The sequence below is a fragment of the Phyllopteryx taeniolatus genome, chromosome 11 (genome assembly GCF_024500385.1).
Source record: "Phyllopteryx taeniolatus isolate TA_2022b chromosome 11, UOR_Ptae_1.2, whole genome shotgun sequence".
In the NCBI taxonomy this organism is placed as follows: Eukaryota; Metazoa; Chordata; class Actinopteri; order Syngnathiformes; family Syngnathidae; genus Phyllopteryx; species Phyllopteryx taeniolatus.
The window spans coordinates 20,468,622-20,483,812 of record NC_084512.1 but is presented as its reverse complement, the minus strand read 5'-3'; the positions used below and the strand labels follow the sequence as shown (position 1 = coordinate 20,483,812).

At 40.2% G+C, this 15,191-nt stretch overlaps 1 protein-coding gene across 7 annotated transcripts in view; it reads right to left on the bottom strand.

The window, feature by feature from the left end:
* grid1a (glutamate receptor, ionotropic, delta 1a) overlaps positions 1 to 15,191 on the bottom strand; it is a 325,765-nt gene that overhangs the window by 43,604 nt on the left and 266,970 nt on the right. For all 7 annotated transcript variants that reach the window (XM_061788917.1, XM_061788916.1, XM_061788919.1 and 4 more), the window contains one exon: positions 4,251 to 4,424. In XM_061788917.1, the coding sequence (XP_061644901.1) occupies positions 4,251 to 4,424 (174 nt within the window). The remainder of the gene's footprint in view (positions 1 to 4,250; positions 4,425 to 15,191) is intronic.

Sequence of the window (15,191 nt, the reverse complement as noted above, 5' to 3'; positions counted from 1 at the left end):
CATTGCTTCATGAAGGAAAAAAATAAAAAATAAAAAAAAGTCGTTCTTTTGTTTCGTGGCGGTGGGTCAATAACTTGTGCCTGGCAGGCACACGCGGCCGTCTCCCAGCGCCCGTCAAAGTCTGCGCCGCGCTGTCATCCTCGCGCACTTCCAGGTGGCGTATTTTCATATTGATCATAGCCTGGCAGACAATTAAGCGTTTATGTCCTGTGACGGCAGCGAACCCCCCGCTCGCCTTGAGGAGGGAGAGTAAGATGACTTATTAATAAATCCATTTTTGTGCTATGTGGCTTTGTGCGCACGGCGGTGTGCATGCCGGACAGGCGTTAAATCACGACGGGGGCCGAGAGCGGGGAGTGAAAAAAGAAATACAAGTAGTTGTCAAAACAGGCTTTATTTCTGCTCGGCTCGTCTTGCCTCTTCGATAACTGTCTCGGCAGTGCATCCTGTCAGGAATCATGTCCGCTGGCTCTGCTGTGGTGTGAGAGTAGAGTTTGTGGCGCATCCCCCCCCCCCCCCCTGGAGTTAAATCCTAGCACTGTGCGAGACGTGTGGAAGCAATACAAGCTGCCACTTGGTTTGGGGTTTGGCACATGAAAGGTTGAAGACTCTCAGGGGTAAGATATCGCCAAGTCAACTTCTCTTCCCTTAAGGTCAAACAATCATAGGCTGGTATAGAATAATACAAATGATAACACACCTATAGGAGTTGGGCTTGGGAGAAACCATGGAGAAGACCCAACCTCAACTTTGCAGGTACAGTAATGCCCCCCACCTATTTGTGTTTCAATATTTAGGAGTTCCATTTTTTGTTAACCTATCCTCCATTATTGGTTAAAAAAATTCACCTATTAGCAATACTGTGCTCTTAATGTGCTCTTACTACTGTGCCTAAATTTGGCCTGATTGTTGGTATGTGCCTATACAGCTTTAGTGGTCTAGTCAGACCACAAATTGATTAATGAATAAATAAATAGATTAGGAGGATGTGCGACCAGATGGTTGGTTGAAGTGGCTTTGGTTACCTTTCGAGGAAAGTTTCAAAGTCCATCTGATGTCTCTGTAATTGTGAGTTTGTAAGAAGACCCAAAGGAGGCAGCGTTATCGCATTAGGGAGTTTTTGTGCTTTTACTACACAGATTATTTTATTAGGGAAAGCTAATATTCATTTTCACTGATTTTATTATCCTCTTACTTCTTTCCTGAATTGAGAGTGGTTCGATTAAATTAGAATCACCAAGTTGGAAAGGCCACAGAAAAGTGAGGGAAGGTGGGGAAGCAACCAAGTTGCGAGCCAGCTTCTGGTCACATGACTGCGGGCGCGTCAGGTCATGAGTTTATGAGTTTCAAGTTTATTCTAACTAAAACAGCAATAGTAGTAATAGTTTTGTTTTCTTGCAATTTGAGTGATGACAACTGAACATAATAGCATCCATTCTGGTTGACAAATTCGTACATGAACGCCATATGCCATGAAGAGCATAAGTCCTTTCCAAACGATGGAAAATTGACTAATTGCTTGTATACAAAGTTTTATCACTGAATTACCTGTCCACCCATCAAGTGTAAAATTAAACAACACAGTAAATCTTTTTTTAGCTGCCTATTTCTAAAATGTGTCTTTAAGTGAGCCATTCTGGTCTGTGATATACGATGTGATGTTGATGTAATTTGTATTTATCGTAATTAACCTTTATTTATCCAAGATAGAGTAAATCAATGACTCAAAGCCAAAATATAAGCAGAGCTGCGTTGAGTTTCGTTGGATGCACACATTTGTGTTAGTTTCTGACAAGTGGCACATAAATGCTGGGTGAAGTTGTGGATGTTGGATTTGGTGGTTATTTTCGTTTGACGATGTGTCTGCTGGATACGCTGCATCTTCAAAGTAGTAGATGTGTAATTCGGAGCGCCTTGGTGATGAAGTGCTGCCGAACAACAAATGGGAAAAAATATATATTTATACATTATGGTATACATTATGGTATTATGGTGGATCAGGTTTACTTTTTTAAGACTCAGGGCTCAACTTGCAGCTCTGACACTAGTCATCACTACTCGTCAGTGGCCGAGCAGTATATGGCCCCTCAAAATGGGCTAATGTTAGCAAGACAAAACATAGGCAGTGTAAATTCTACTGTAATTTAATGATCTTAGATGAAATTTGATCAACAGCCTATGCTTTTAAGAAACATAAGAACTGTTTTAAATTGTGAAATAAATGCATGTCTTCTTTAAGAGGATTGCAAGAGCATGTAAGAAGTGTATTCAAAAATAAGAAACTACCTGCGACACTGCGGATAAAAATAATCTTTTATAACAATGTTTGACTCTGTTGTGCCACTTATTCCCCTGTCACATTGAGCTCCAGTCATTTATATTCATAGGAATTCATGTGCCTCATGATTATCTTATCAAGGGCCTTTAATCTACAGTATATTCACTTGCATACATAATCAGCTAATTTCTGCAATAATGTTCACGAGCCACTTGTGATGTCATCCTGTGTGTTCACAGTATGTGTGCAGCAGAAGGTGGGGAAAAAGTAGAACAAAACAATATGCCACAACGTTGGTGTTGTTCTGGCTCAGCGACCAGCGGCTGATAAGTGGCCCTCTTGTCAGCGTTGAAGACAGCAGATGAAACATGCTGCTTGTTCCCAAAAACAAACAAACTTGTCCTAAAAATACTTGCAAAGGAATAAGGAACACGAGAGGGATGATGGCGCTGAAATACCCGAATCACCAGCGCTCTGCTTGCGTCTTCTGTGGTTCTCTTTACTTGGCCAGAAAAAAAAAAAAAAAAATCTTTTTTTTTTTCTTCCTTTAGAGTAGTGATTCCTAACCACTGCGCTGCGGCACTTTAGCTTGTTGTGACAGATTGTCAGGTCTGCTGTGGAAAATTATCCAATATCACTCAATTTCATTTTCAGAAGAAATATGTATTTACTACATATAATGTATCTTTGTTCATGTACAGCACAGGTGTCAAACTGGTGGCCTGGGTGCCAGATCCGGCCCACCAGATAATTTTATCTGGCCCGCGAAAGCAAATCGAAATTGCTCATTGTGTTCTGGTGTAACAACATTGAGATATTTGCAAGCATTTTTTTGTTACCAATCGCCCTTTGAAAAGAAATGTAACAGTTGATAAACAAAACTGGTTATTCATCATCGTATAGCGTATGTAATTGTATGATGTAATCTTTCATTGATATGGGTTCACAGATGTAACGGCCCTCAGAGGAAAGTCATAACTATGATGTGGCCTGTGACAACAATGCGTTTGACACCCTGACCGACAGTATCTATACCACAGATGTATAGTTAAATGCAGAAAAATGAAATGCTCTTCCACTACCTTAGATGTGTAGAAATGGTTTATTGTGTTTCCACTTGTTGCTACTCATACAACAGAATATTGTAAGCTTTGTGTTCAACTAAACAGGCCCAGATTTCACACTGAACAGGTAAATTTGTAAGTAAATTGAGAGATGATTATCAGATCATTATGATTTCTTTTTAATGTCAGATATTTGGCAATGTGTCCAATGTATACGCCACACACTTTGAACTACACACTAATTGACAAACGTAGTTCTGCTGCTTGGTGATCAAGTTATGCCTCTGTGAGCGAAAATACAGTCCACGCTGTCTTCGTAGGGGCTTACGTGCACTTCCCAGTTTTCACTTGCTTGTCGAGATTCAACATTCTGCCCATAGTTATCATGGTAATGAAAGACTTCGTTGACTTTGACCCAGCAGTAGATGGGGCAGGCTGAGCAATGCTGTTGGGCCAAAAATGGGCCAATTTCAGCAATACAAAACCAAAATCTAATAAGAATTCATTTGGAAGAATTTTCTACAAAAAGTACCACACTACAATTGGTAGAAATATGATATTTTTTTAAAAATACTTTTTCTCTTAAGTTTACTTTTTACGCTAGTTTTCTTTTTCAAATTATTTTCAAGAAACTTTGTGGAACGATATACAGTGGTTTAGGGCTTATGGTGCTTAAGGATTTCTCTCTGTGATGCAATTAATCACTAATTGGCGACTTCTTATTCGCCAACAGCAATCTTGAGTGTTATTTAGTAAAATGTCACGTTACGGACCATTTGCTTTGGTTTTAATACCAAGTCTAGAAGCCAATTGCATCATGATTGATGGCTGTATCGCCCCCACATGATCAATGAGTGTGAAAGGAACAGAAGGAACAAGCGGTGACACGCGGAACGTGGCAGCGTTACCTCCAGGGACTGCAGATAGCCTTCCTGGGGGTCACACAGCAGGGAGGAGATGCGGTGATTGTTCCTCATGCAGCGGACGTTGGTGTCCTTCCACAATGGGAACACTTGACGGATGAGGGTCATACGGCCCAGGGAGCTATGAACCAGCTCCATGATGTCAGCGTCACTCACTTCCTGTTAGTGGGAGGAGGGAGGTTACTCTGACACGTTTTTTTCAGTCAAAGCAACGGGACTGTACTATTCTACTTATATAAATATAAACAATATAAATACAGTACCACACTAAGATAAATACATATGAATAAATGTATATCATATACATTAATGCATGTAATGTACAATTCTATATAAATACAAATATAAATAAAAACAATACACTGCATCGCCTCCTGCTGAGTCTCGTGGGTCACTGCCCCAATGCATGAGACTGTAACGACAAAAATGAAACCAACATTTCCCGATTTGACACTTAGACCTGGATCAGCAGGTCTCTTCCTTGGCCAAACCGCCACGACTCTGCAAAGCTTTGTGGAAACACTAACTAACTAAATAACTAACTAACTAACCCACCGACTGAACCAACCAACCAACAAACTATCCAAACTATTGAACAAACCAACCAACCAACCAACTAAAAGACAAATGAACAAACAAACAGACCAACCAAACTAGCCAACCAGGAAATTAAATAAACAACCAATGAAAACATAATGAATCAACCAACCAACAGACAAATGAATAAACAAACAAACCGACCAAACCAGACAACCAACCAACTAAAAAACAAGCAAGCAAGCAAACAAACAAACAAACCCTAACTCACTAACCAAAACACCAACCACTAAAAGGTAACTTGGCGAGCATTTTTAACTTGGTAAGGCTGAATTATCAATACAGTTTATTACTGAAACAGATTTTCCACTCACACCAACAAATTGATCATCTTCCTTGCTAATATTATAAGTGACCCTCAGCCATTTTCCCTTGGGGTGAGGGATGGGTGGTTGCATGTTTGGAGGCTCAGCGAAAAATTATTATTCATGAGCAGCCGTGTTACCCGCTTGTAACCAGAGCGAGACGGTGGACTAGGGGTCAGTGCTGAGCGGGACTCTCTGGAGAGACAGCGGTTTCATGTAAAATCTGACAATAATGCTGCGGGGTTACCGCCGGGTCGTAATTTAAGAAGCAGATCCCTCTGCGAACATGTCCTGAATACATACTCCAGGTCTACTCCCCTAATGAGACATTGTGATCTTTGACTCTTACATCCACCCCTGCTGCAAGCAGTCATCAGAGCTTTTGTCTGTCGTCCATTACGGTTCATTATTATTTGCTTTGTGCGCGGCACAGCACCTTCAGCCCTTCATGATGTTTTCTTCGGTTCTAGGGTATGCAGGAATCTTCAAATACAACATGAAAGTGCAGCAGCGCATTTTAATGCTGTCAAATGCATGCACGCAAGGCAACAAGTGGGACTACGATCCCCCAGATTGTGTGAATATTTTACCCAATCAATAAGCCTTAAAAAAAATAATAATAATAATCAGAAAAGCAGCTCTAATAGGAAATTTAGCAAAAGGGGAATGATAATGGAATAAACAACTACATTTCCAGCTATGAGGAAATATCAAATGATATTTTTTTGTTTATTGCTTAAATAAAATTATTTAAATGAAAACCACATATCTAAAGGGCAGTTCACAGGTGTCCATCCATCCATTTTCTGAGCCGCTTCTCCTCACTAGGGTCACGGGCGTGCTGGAGCCTACCCCAGCTGTCATCGGGCAGGAGGCAGGGTACAACCTGAACTGGTTGCCAGCCAATCACAGGGCACATACAAACCAACAACCATTTGCACTCACAGTCACACCTACGGGGAATTTAGAGTCGTCAATGAACCTACCATGCATGTTTTTGGGATGTGGGAGGAAACCGGAGTGCCCGGAGAAAACCCACGCAGGCACGGGGGGAGAACATGCAAACTCCAGACAGGTGGGGCCGGGGATTGAACCCGGGTCCTCAGAACTGTGAGGCTGACGCTCTAACCAGTCGTCCACCGTGCCGCCAGTTCACAGGTGTTTTTGGTCAAAATACACAAAGAATTACACGACACGTTGAAATTACTCAGTTTTGGAGGGTGGTACTGTGTCATGCAGATGAGCCAATGCTCTCTCAGCCCGGCTTTGTTACCATGACGACTGGAGGTGGCGCTAGGGTTGTTGCAACTAGGCAAAAGGCTAATTGTTCTAAAAAAAAAAAAAAAAAAAACAGACTCGAAAGAGAAAAGGAAGCAAATGCAAATGTATTTTCATTTGTGGGGGTAGCACACTTATCATTGAGCTGCTGAATTACACTTGTCAATGAGTGTGCGGATCTGTGTATGTGGCGCATGCAGAGGACACATCAGCAAACACAAATACATCGGCGTCCTCACACTGGCATCTTCTGAGTATGTGCCAGTTATCAGAAGCTCTTCTAATGCTGTAAGCTAATGCCGTTATGTTCTTATGCTGATTCTCTGCTAACTTTTTGGCCTTGATATGATGTTGCTTCTGTGTGAGTACTGGAAAATGGGCAGATTTTAGCCCTGCCTAGCTGCTCAGTCATGGGCAGAGAAACTTGGTGGATACATTCAGAATGGTTTGCCTACAGAGACATTTTCAGAAATAGATAAAAGATTTACTTGTGTGCGTTTTTTTTTATTTTTAATACGGATGATGGAAAGAGATGCACTCCAGACAACCAAATATTTGTAAATAAGCAATTACAAAGTAACTTTCCCATAAGATTTTCACATTTAAGAGGTGGGAAAATATGTTCGGAACTCCTACCAGTACTATGTTGCAGTTTTTCCCATGTAAATGCAAATGGATTGAGAAATTCTTCCCCTTGGTTAGCAATTTTGAGCAGACTAGAACTATTTCTTTCTTGCACAAGATGATATTTTCTGTTCCCCCCTCTTTTCAAATCATTGAGATGAGCAGTCAGGTGGAACTGATGCATATTCATGAGTTTTGGTGACACATTAATCAGATGAATTATGCCGCGCGGTTCATGGAGCCAAAACCCTCACGTCCAAGGTAATAATCGGTAGTGGCGCCCTGCTCCAAACGCTCTGTCACCATCACAGACGACCTTTGTGTCGGGAGGTGAACCCGGCAAAGGCAGGTGTTTAGCATCTCTAAGGGTAAACAGCTGTCATGGTTTCCTCTTTGTATTATTATGCAGTGCGTTATTAGCCATAGCATTGGAAGCTAACAAGATGAAAGGAGGTGTTAGGGAGTAAATTACATTTTGGTTTTTATATAATGATTTGTCGTCGTAGTAGTGTCACCAAATGAACCAGCAATGTTGCTTTTAGAGCGGAAACGACACTAACAGCCTCTGTTATTTAGGTGTTTGTGTATCTATACCAGGAATGAAATGGTTTACTGATGAACTGTTATAAAGTTTCAAACGGTTACCACATTACTACCATTTTATACTGCCATTATCGTTGTTACAATATTTTTTATTGTCTCTGAGCGTAAAGGGCTTTGTTGCCGGCTCCTCTTTGTACTCTGTGACGCAGTTTTATTTTTTAAATTAGCAATAGCATTGGCAGCTAAGAGAATGAAAGGTGTTATTAACCAAATTTCATTTTGATTTTGCCTTTTATCTAATGATTTGTACTTGTCATTTAATGAACCTGAAATGTTTTGTTTTGAGTGGGAATGACACTAGTATGTTGTTTTTAGGTATGTACTAGGGATGAAAACGATTTATCGATAAACCATGAAAATTAAAATGTTTAATATTACGATTTTATATTGAAATGATTGTTAATACGGTATTTAGCCCTCTTAGAGTAAACGGCCCATGTTAAGAGATTAGCGCGTTGCTTAACATATACAGCTTCAGTTTGGCAGGCTAGTCTTTTCACTGCTGAAACAAGGGTATTGTATTCGAGTAATGCTTTTAAAGTGCACTATATTTGCTGCTTCGTTATAGCCTTCTTAATTGTTAGCTATCAACAAATGCAAGTTTTGCGGGATTTTGTGTTTTTGCGTGCTGCTTTATTCACGTACCACTTGTTAGTTCATATTGCAATCCTCCTTGCGACCAATTAGAGAAGAGATCAATGTCACACGGTTTGTTGTGCGTTGGCTTGGGATATTGCAGTGCTTCAAAAATTAATTTTGGGTACTGCTGTTAATAATTTCTCATGTGCAACAAGTGCATAGGATTGCTACATTTATGTTTTATATTCAAGATAAAAGTTGTTGCAATGCTTTAGGTAATTCCTTTTTTCCTGACAATACCGACAAGTAATTTTGGTCACTATAATGGTGATAAATTTTCATACTGTTGTATCTCTAATCTATTCATATAATTCATGTGTTGTTACCTTTGTTCCCTGCATCCTCCACCTGATCCAGTATTCACTGCTCATATATTCACACTTGAATACAGTACATGAGGCCACAGACCTCGTCTTTTCTCTACCCTCAAACACCTTGGCCGTCTCGTCTTTTTCACCACAGCAACACTGCTGGCTCCCTCCTCGCATTTCGACAGACTGAAAACATCATCTCGCATCACCTCTTGCTGCTGCACTCTAAAGCACACACTACGCCCAAACTGTAAAGAAATCTCATTTAGGTCATCTTTAGTGTGCTAGTCAAAATCTGGCTTGAAATGGGCCTAATTCGCACACTAAATACTGGTGGTATGAAGTTTAATGTGCTGACTAAAGCGGAGGACACGCATGCCCGATTTAATGAAGTTTTACGTGACAGACCCCACACATAAGGAAAAAACTGCCATGTGTGTTCTTACTGCTCTTATAGTGTGTGGTGTACTCAAGATGACCAACACAGCACACCACACACAGAATCTCTCTACCAACAGAATAATACTGTAGCTTAGTAAAATCTTTCACCAACATATGACAATCAGGCCTTTTATTTATTTATTTATTTAACTTAAATTGGAAGGGGGTAGTTGACTTCAAATTATGCTCAGTTATATGTCTGCACATGCCCTGCTTAAAATTATAAAAACAAATGAACACTATTTGGACACTAACACCTCTTACAACTGTTTTTTTCATTCACATCAATCAAAAGGATCAAACCACTAGAAAGGCAACTGCATCAAATTTGGGAGGAAAAGAAAAGTGAAACGTGGTGCAACTTTGCGCCAATGACAGCCAGACGAGCCGGGGCATTAATCAAATCCAGCTCATCTGACAGAAAGGTTAAATGATCCTCTGCGTGCCACTCAGTCCTAGCCATTAATCTTTCATCAAGAAATAAATAAAACATTTTTACCAGTAATCATGGCGGCGCTTTAATTAATTGGACATCAAGGTGCTTTACGCAAGCTGCTGGGAGCGACAAGTGCCTTTTGAACATTGAAATACACTTATAGGAATGGTAAGCATACGAACTATTTGATAACGATGAGATCAGAAGTGGAAAAGAGAGAAATGTGCCATAATTTCACGCCAGAGTGGAAACACGTCGCACGGTCCAGGGAGAATCGCATTGTAACTGCCTTTGCACTTAATATCGGACTGTTTGTGAGACTGCCTAATTGGAATGAGAGCCTCCCATCTGAACGCAACAAGGTGGAATGATGTGTGAATAATTCAATTATTTGTTTATTTAATTCACGCTCTGGCTTCCAGTCGAATGCACCTGTAAAAATAAACCGACCCATTACAGAGCTCATTGCTCTACTTCAGGGCTGCCCACGTAATGCTGGCATGACCCTGACCCGAGGTGGGGAGGAATAAGCCCCACTTTCACCAATTGGTAAAGTACAGTGTGATTTGCCTCGGTTCACTTTGCGTCAGTAAATCTCAAACTGGCGCATCTGGTGCGTAGGCAGGAGGGTGAAAACTGCGTCAGCTATGGAAATACCGTGACTTGACACCAGCGCGACACATGTTACGTGCCAATGGAATTAACGAGGAAAAAGGTACACTGCGTTTGTGCTCTTCCTATTCCATTGCTGATGGAAACAACAATTCTCTGTCATCAACCAACTGCAGCGTGTCTAACTCCACCAAACCACAGTGGTACCATATCACATGGTGGAGATAAATGTTAAGGTAGATCAGCTATTTTGGAAGAGAAGACATTTTCGTATGGTTAATGAATGGAACCAAAATGTCCCCCATTTCCACCAGGCAATAATGTTTGGTTCACTTCTGTACAGTTTTTAACATTTCCATTGGAAAGGGTCCCAAAATATCTAACCAGTAACATTTCAGCATGCATTTTTTTTTTTGGGTCATTTAGGGTAAAGCTAACTACTTCCTGATACAGGGCTTTAGTAAAGGAAGGCCTTCTATATGAAGCTCATCTATAATGACACAATAATACGAGTCAAAGCAAATGGCTTTGGCTCTTGAAGTATTGCAGTTAGGTCAATCATTACAGACTGGGGTCCTCTGTCTGGGCTTCCTTGGATTAATGATGACGAGGCTCTGGACCTTCCATAGTCACCATTTATGGTTTAGGACATTATGCATTGATTGATCGGAATTAGCTATCAGCACATTCTCCTTTAGATTTGACAAATATAGATGCTTTGGCATCTGGTGTCCATGGACATGGTAGTGATCCATCAGTGGTATTACAGGTCTGTCCTGTACCACCATGTATATCCATCCATCGACTCATTTTCTGAACATTTTATCCTGTGCACAGTCACAGATGAGCTCTGGACCTAATCCCATCCTGATCTGGTCACCGGTCAGTTAGCGACTATGAGGAACACATGGAGAGATTATCACTGGTTTCAACATCCAAACACGATCTTTTCATCCATTTTCTATAGCACTTGTCCTCATTAGGGTTACGGGTGAGATGTAGTCTATCCCACCTGACTTTGGGCGAGAGGTGGAGTAGAACTTTAACTGGTTGCCAGCCAAGTGCAGAAAGCTGCTTTTACAACCCCAATTCCAATGAAGTTGGGACGTTGGGTTAAACATAAATAAAAACTGAATACAATGATTTGCAACTCATGTTCAACCTATACTTAATTGAATACACTACAAAGACAAGATATTTAATGTTCAAACTGATAAACTATTGTTTTTAGCAAATAATCATTTACTTGGAATTTTATGGCTGCAACATGTTCCAAAAAAGCTGGGACACCACTATGTAACATCACCTTATCTTTTGCCACTATGTAACATCACCTTATCTTTTAACAACATTCAATAAACGGGAACTGAGGACACAAAATGTTGAAGCTTTGTAGGTGGAATTCTTTCCCATTCTTGCTTGATGTACAGCTTTAGCTGTTCAACAGTCCGGGGTCTCCGTTGTCGTATTTTACGCTTCATAGTGCGCCACACATTTTCAATGGGAGAATTAGTCTGTTCACCTGTGGGATGTTCCAAACAGGTGTTTGATGAGCATTCCTCAACTTTCTCAGTCTTTTTTTACCACATGTCCCAGCTTTTTCGGAACGAGTTGCAGCCATAAAATTCTAATTTAATGATTATTTGCTAAAAACAATAAAGTTTATCAGTTTGAACATTCAATATCTTGTCTTTGTAGTGTATTCAATTAAATATAGGTTGAACATGATTTGCAAATCATTGTATTCTGTTTTTATTTATGTTTACGCAACGTCCCAACTTCATTGGAACTGGGGTTGTAATTTGAGTCGGTAGCGAAGTTGTACAAAGTGACTGAGTTACGAGCACATTTTGTCCACACTCCTTAAACTGTAGCTAATCTCTGCTTCCAATCACAAACCGACATCTTTGTCTTCATCCAATTACTGTTAGGCCATTAAGTGTTCCCTCTACTGAAAATTCTCACTATCTGCAATCAAGCCGACCAATCAAAGGCTTCCTACCCCCTGCTCACCACGGCAACTCTACTTTCACTACAATTTCTCATCATTGTTCTCATTATGCAGGCAGTTATTCTCAGCAATGTGAAGCAAATGCTTAGAAATGAGAGCTAAAGCATCTTTTTTTCCCCCTGAAAAAGACCAGGCAAAACATGATGCACTACTTGCTCAAATGCCTGAAATCCAATGCATCCATATATTAGTCTTGTACCTAGTGTAGTGCACCTACGGACAATTTAGAGTGTGAATGAAAATTCATCCTTTGGTTGTTTGTACGTGCCTCGTGTTTGACTGGTACATACTACCACTCGCTCTTGTACTGGATATCGTGCTGGTGTATCTAACATTGTATCCAGTGAGTGCACACCTTTAGATGGCCTTTGCAGTAATCTGAATCTTTCAATTACGCAACGCCGGTTACCTGAGGACATCAATCATCTCACGACTCTCCTCCTCAACTCTGCCTGTCACAGCGGGCGCAGCCACCTTATCCATCACGCGTTGTTGAGTGTCACCGTAACGCTTTTTGAGAAGAAAAACAACACAAGTTCCAACTCCTTCCTGGATGTGCAATCCATCTGAATTTTTGACACCAAAACAAGCGCGCGTCTGCCGCCGCACGCTGCTTTCGGCCGAGCCAGCGGGAGGCTCGGCCGCCTCTCACCCCCCGCTGATACACTTGGTCTCGAGTCCTGCCGCAAATATCCAATTCGGAATCCTCTCTTCTTTTCTTAAATGACTATGTTGTCCAATGCGTTTGCCTGTGCTCTCGAGCCTCAAAGAAACTTTTATTGACTGTGAACAAAAAAGCCCATTAAAGGCAATCAACACTTGTCCAGTTTTACACATGGGCTCTTTATAGTACATTATGTATAGTATATGTATCAATCCACTGTATATCTAGCTAAATTAATGTGCATTTATACTATAATGCAAGCACATTGATTATGCCATCCATTTATCTTAAAGTCTGCAGCACCCCAATGGTTTCACCCTGCGATCTTCCTCACACATCCTCCTCCTCATGGCCTTCCATCATCACCATACATGACACTTCTGAGCTCTCGCACTTCTCTTTGGAGCAAAATTTTACCATTCATTGCTCGTGGCCGGTGCTGGATTAACATATCCTCCAGTGGAGCTGGAGTTGAATGAAATGTGAGAGGCTTCCCGTTAGGGATAAGGAGGTGTTGGGGATTGGGGCTTAGTCACTTGTGGGTCGAGAGATCATGCGTCTGAAATGAATGTCATGATTGAGTTATGACCAGGGAGCATGGACTCGCTAAAAACGTGTACGATTATTTCTATCCCTTCAGGATCAAGTGATAAAACAAGACTAATTTGAACTAAGGTCCAGTGGCACAAGTAGAAGGTCATGATATTTTTTTTTTCTCTTGAGGCTTTCAAAAATACATTTAATGGATTCTGTTGAGTGTTCCCCCCATTCCTCTATCTAATGAATATCGGGTATGAGGTAAAAGCTTAAAACAATCTCGTTTGTTTTCATTCTTTATGCATTTAAACACAAGGTCATGGGTGGGTGTCTGGCACATACTGTACAATAAGCATCTGTCCCCTCACATGTCAACTATAACATGAACTTTTGTCTGTTCAGTCAGATACACTCATAGTGTGAATGAAATCATCTGTTTGTCCATTTCTATTTTTTCCATTGAAATCCACGCCCAATTATAATGTGGAAACATCCGACCATTGTCATACAATACGTAAACATAGATGTCCATTCACTTCCACACACTGTCCATTCTCATATAGAGAATGTGATTATCTTTCTGTCCATTCATGTACTGTAAAAACAATGTAAACATCTGTCCTAGTGTCACACCAGTACCAATACCGGACCACAATGTTTCAATGTCAAAAATGGTACGGTACCAGTTTTTTTGAGTAACCAGTATTTTAAAATATTTTTTTTTTTTGTGTGTGTGCTCAAATGTTCAGTGTTTAATGTTGTATGTGCAAATGTTCAAGTGTTTAAAAATGTTCAATTTGTATTTATTTATTTTTTTAAATCAAGTATCCTAAAATTTTGAATTGATAAAAATAAGAATTTGAAGTTTTGTCAGTTTTCATTCCGCTTGTACTGATCTTGTAGATTTTTAATGGTGGTATTGTTTCAGTATTGGTATCGAGCTACTTTATGCAGGTATAATATCGAATTTAGAATTTTGGTATCGTGACTACACTAGTCTGTCCATTCATATATACTGTACAGTACACAATGCAATTGTCTATTGACTCACATAATGTAAACATTACGTTGTTCATTTAGATATTTCCATTCACACACAATATAATCATCGGTCTGTCTCTGTCCGTTCACCTACACATAATCCAATTCGTTTGTCCATGTAGTTCCCTGAGCACAAATGAAATGAACTAAATCAGGATATGTAATTCAGTGTGCAATTACATATCTACGTCATTCATTATTCTGAAGTATTGTCCGCCCTTAAAATCTCCTCGCACAGCAGTGCTCAGGAACTTCTGGGAAAACAAATTTAGGGATAATAAATACAAATTAGCTCCCCATCATATCTCCTCCCACCCTATTGAGAAGCAAACGTTCCACTATTTTTTTTTGTAAATAAATGCACACTGAGATCCAGCTTACAGTGTGGTTCTTGAAGAAATAAAAACAAACACCATTTAGTTAACCTCTTACTGTAAGGGGTCATAATTGTATTTAAAAATGACTTCCTGCACAAGTGAGGAGCTCTGAAGGACAACTATGCATTGTCCTCATTTCAAGGTGAGCATCAGCTTCACGGGCAGTTTACTTTGGATAATAAAAAGGAAAAGAGGATCTACAACAAGGAAAGAGAACTGTAACTTTTTTTTTATAGTTCTGAGAATTAGGTTAGAGAGCTGAGGGAAATCACCCTTTAGAAAAGAACATATGTTGATATGACAACATAGCTCTAAAGGAAGCGAACGCAGCGTTAGCTCATACATAATTTCTCTCTCTGTAATAAAAGACTTAAAGCAATGCACCAGCTCAAGTATGAAGACGGCTTCAAATTAAAAATTATCGCCTGTCACTTATCAAATAGGCTCAGA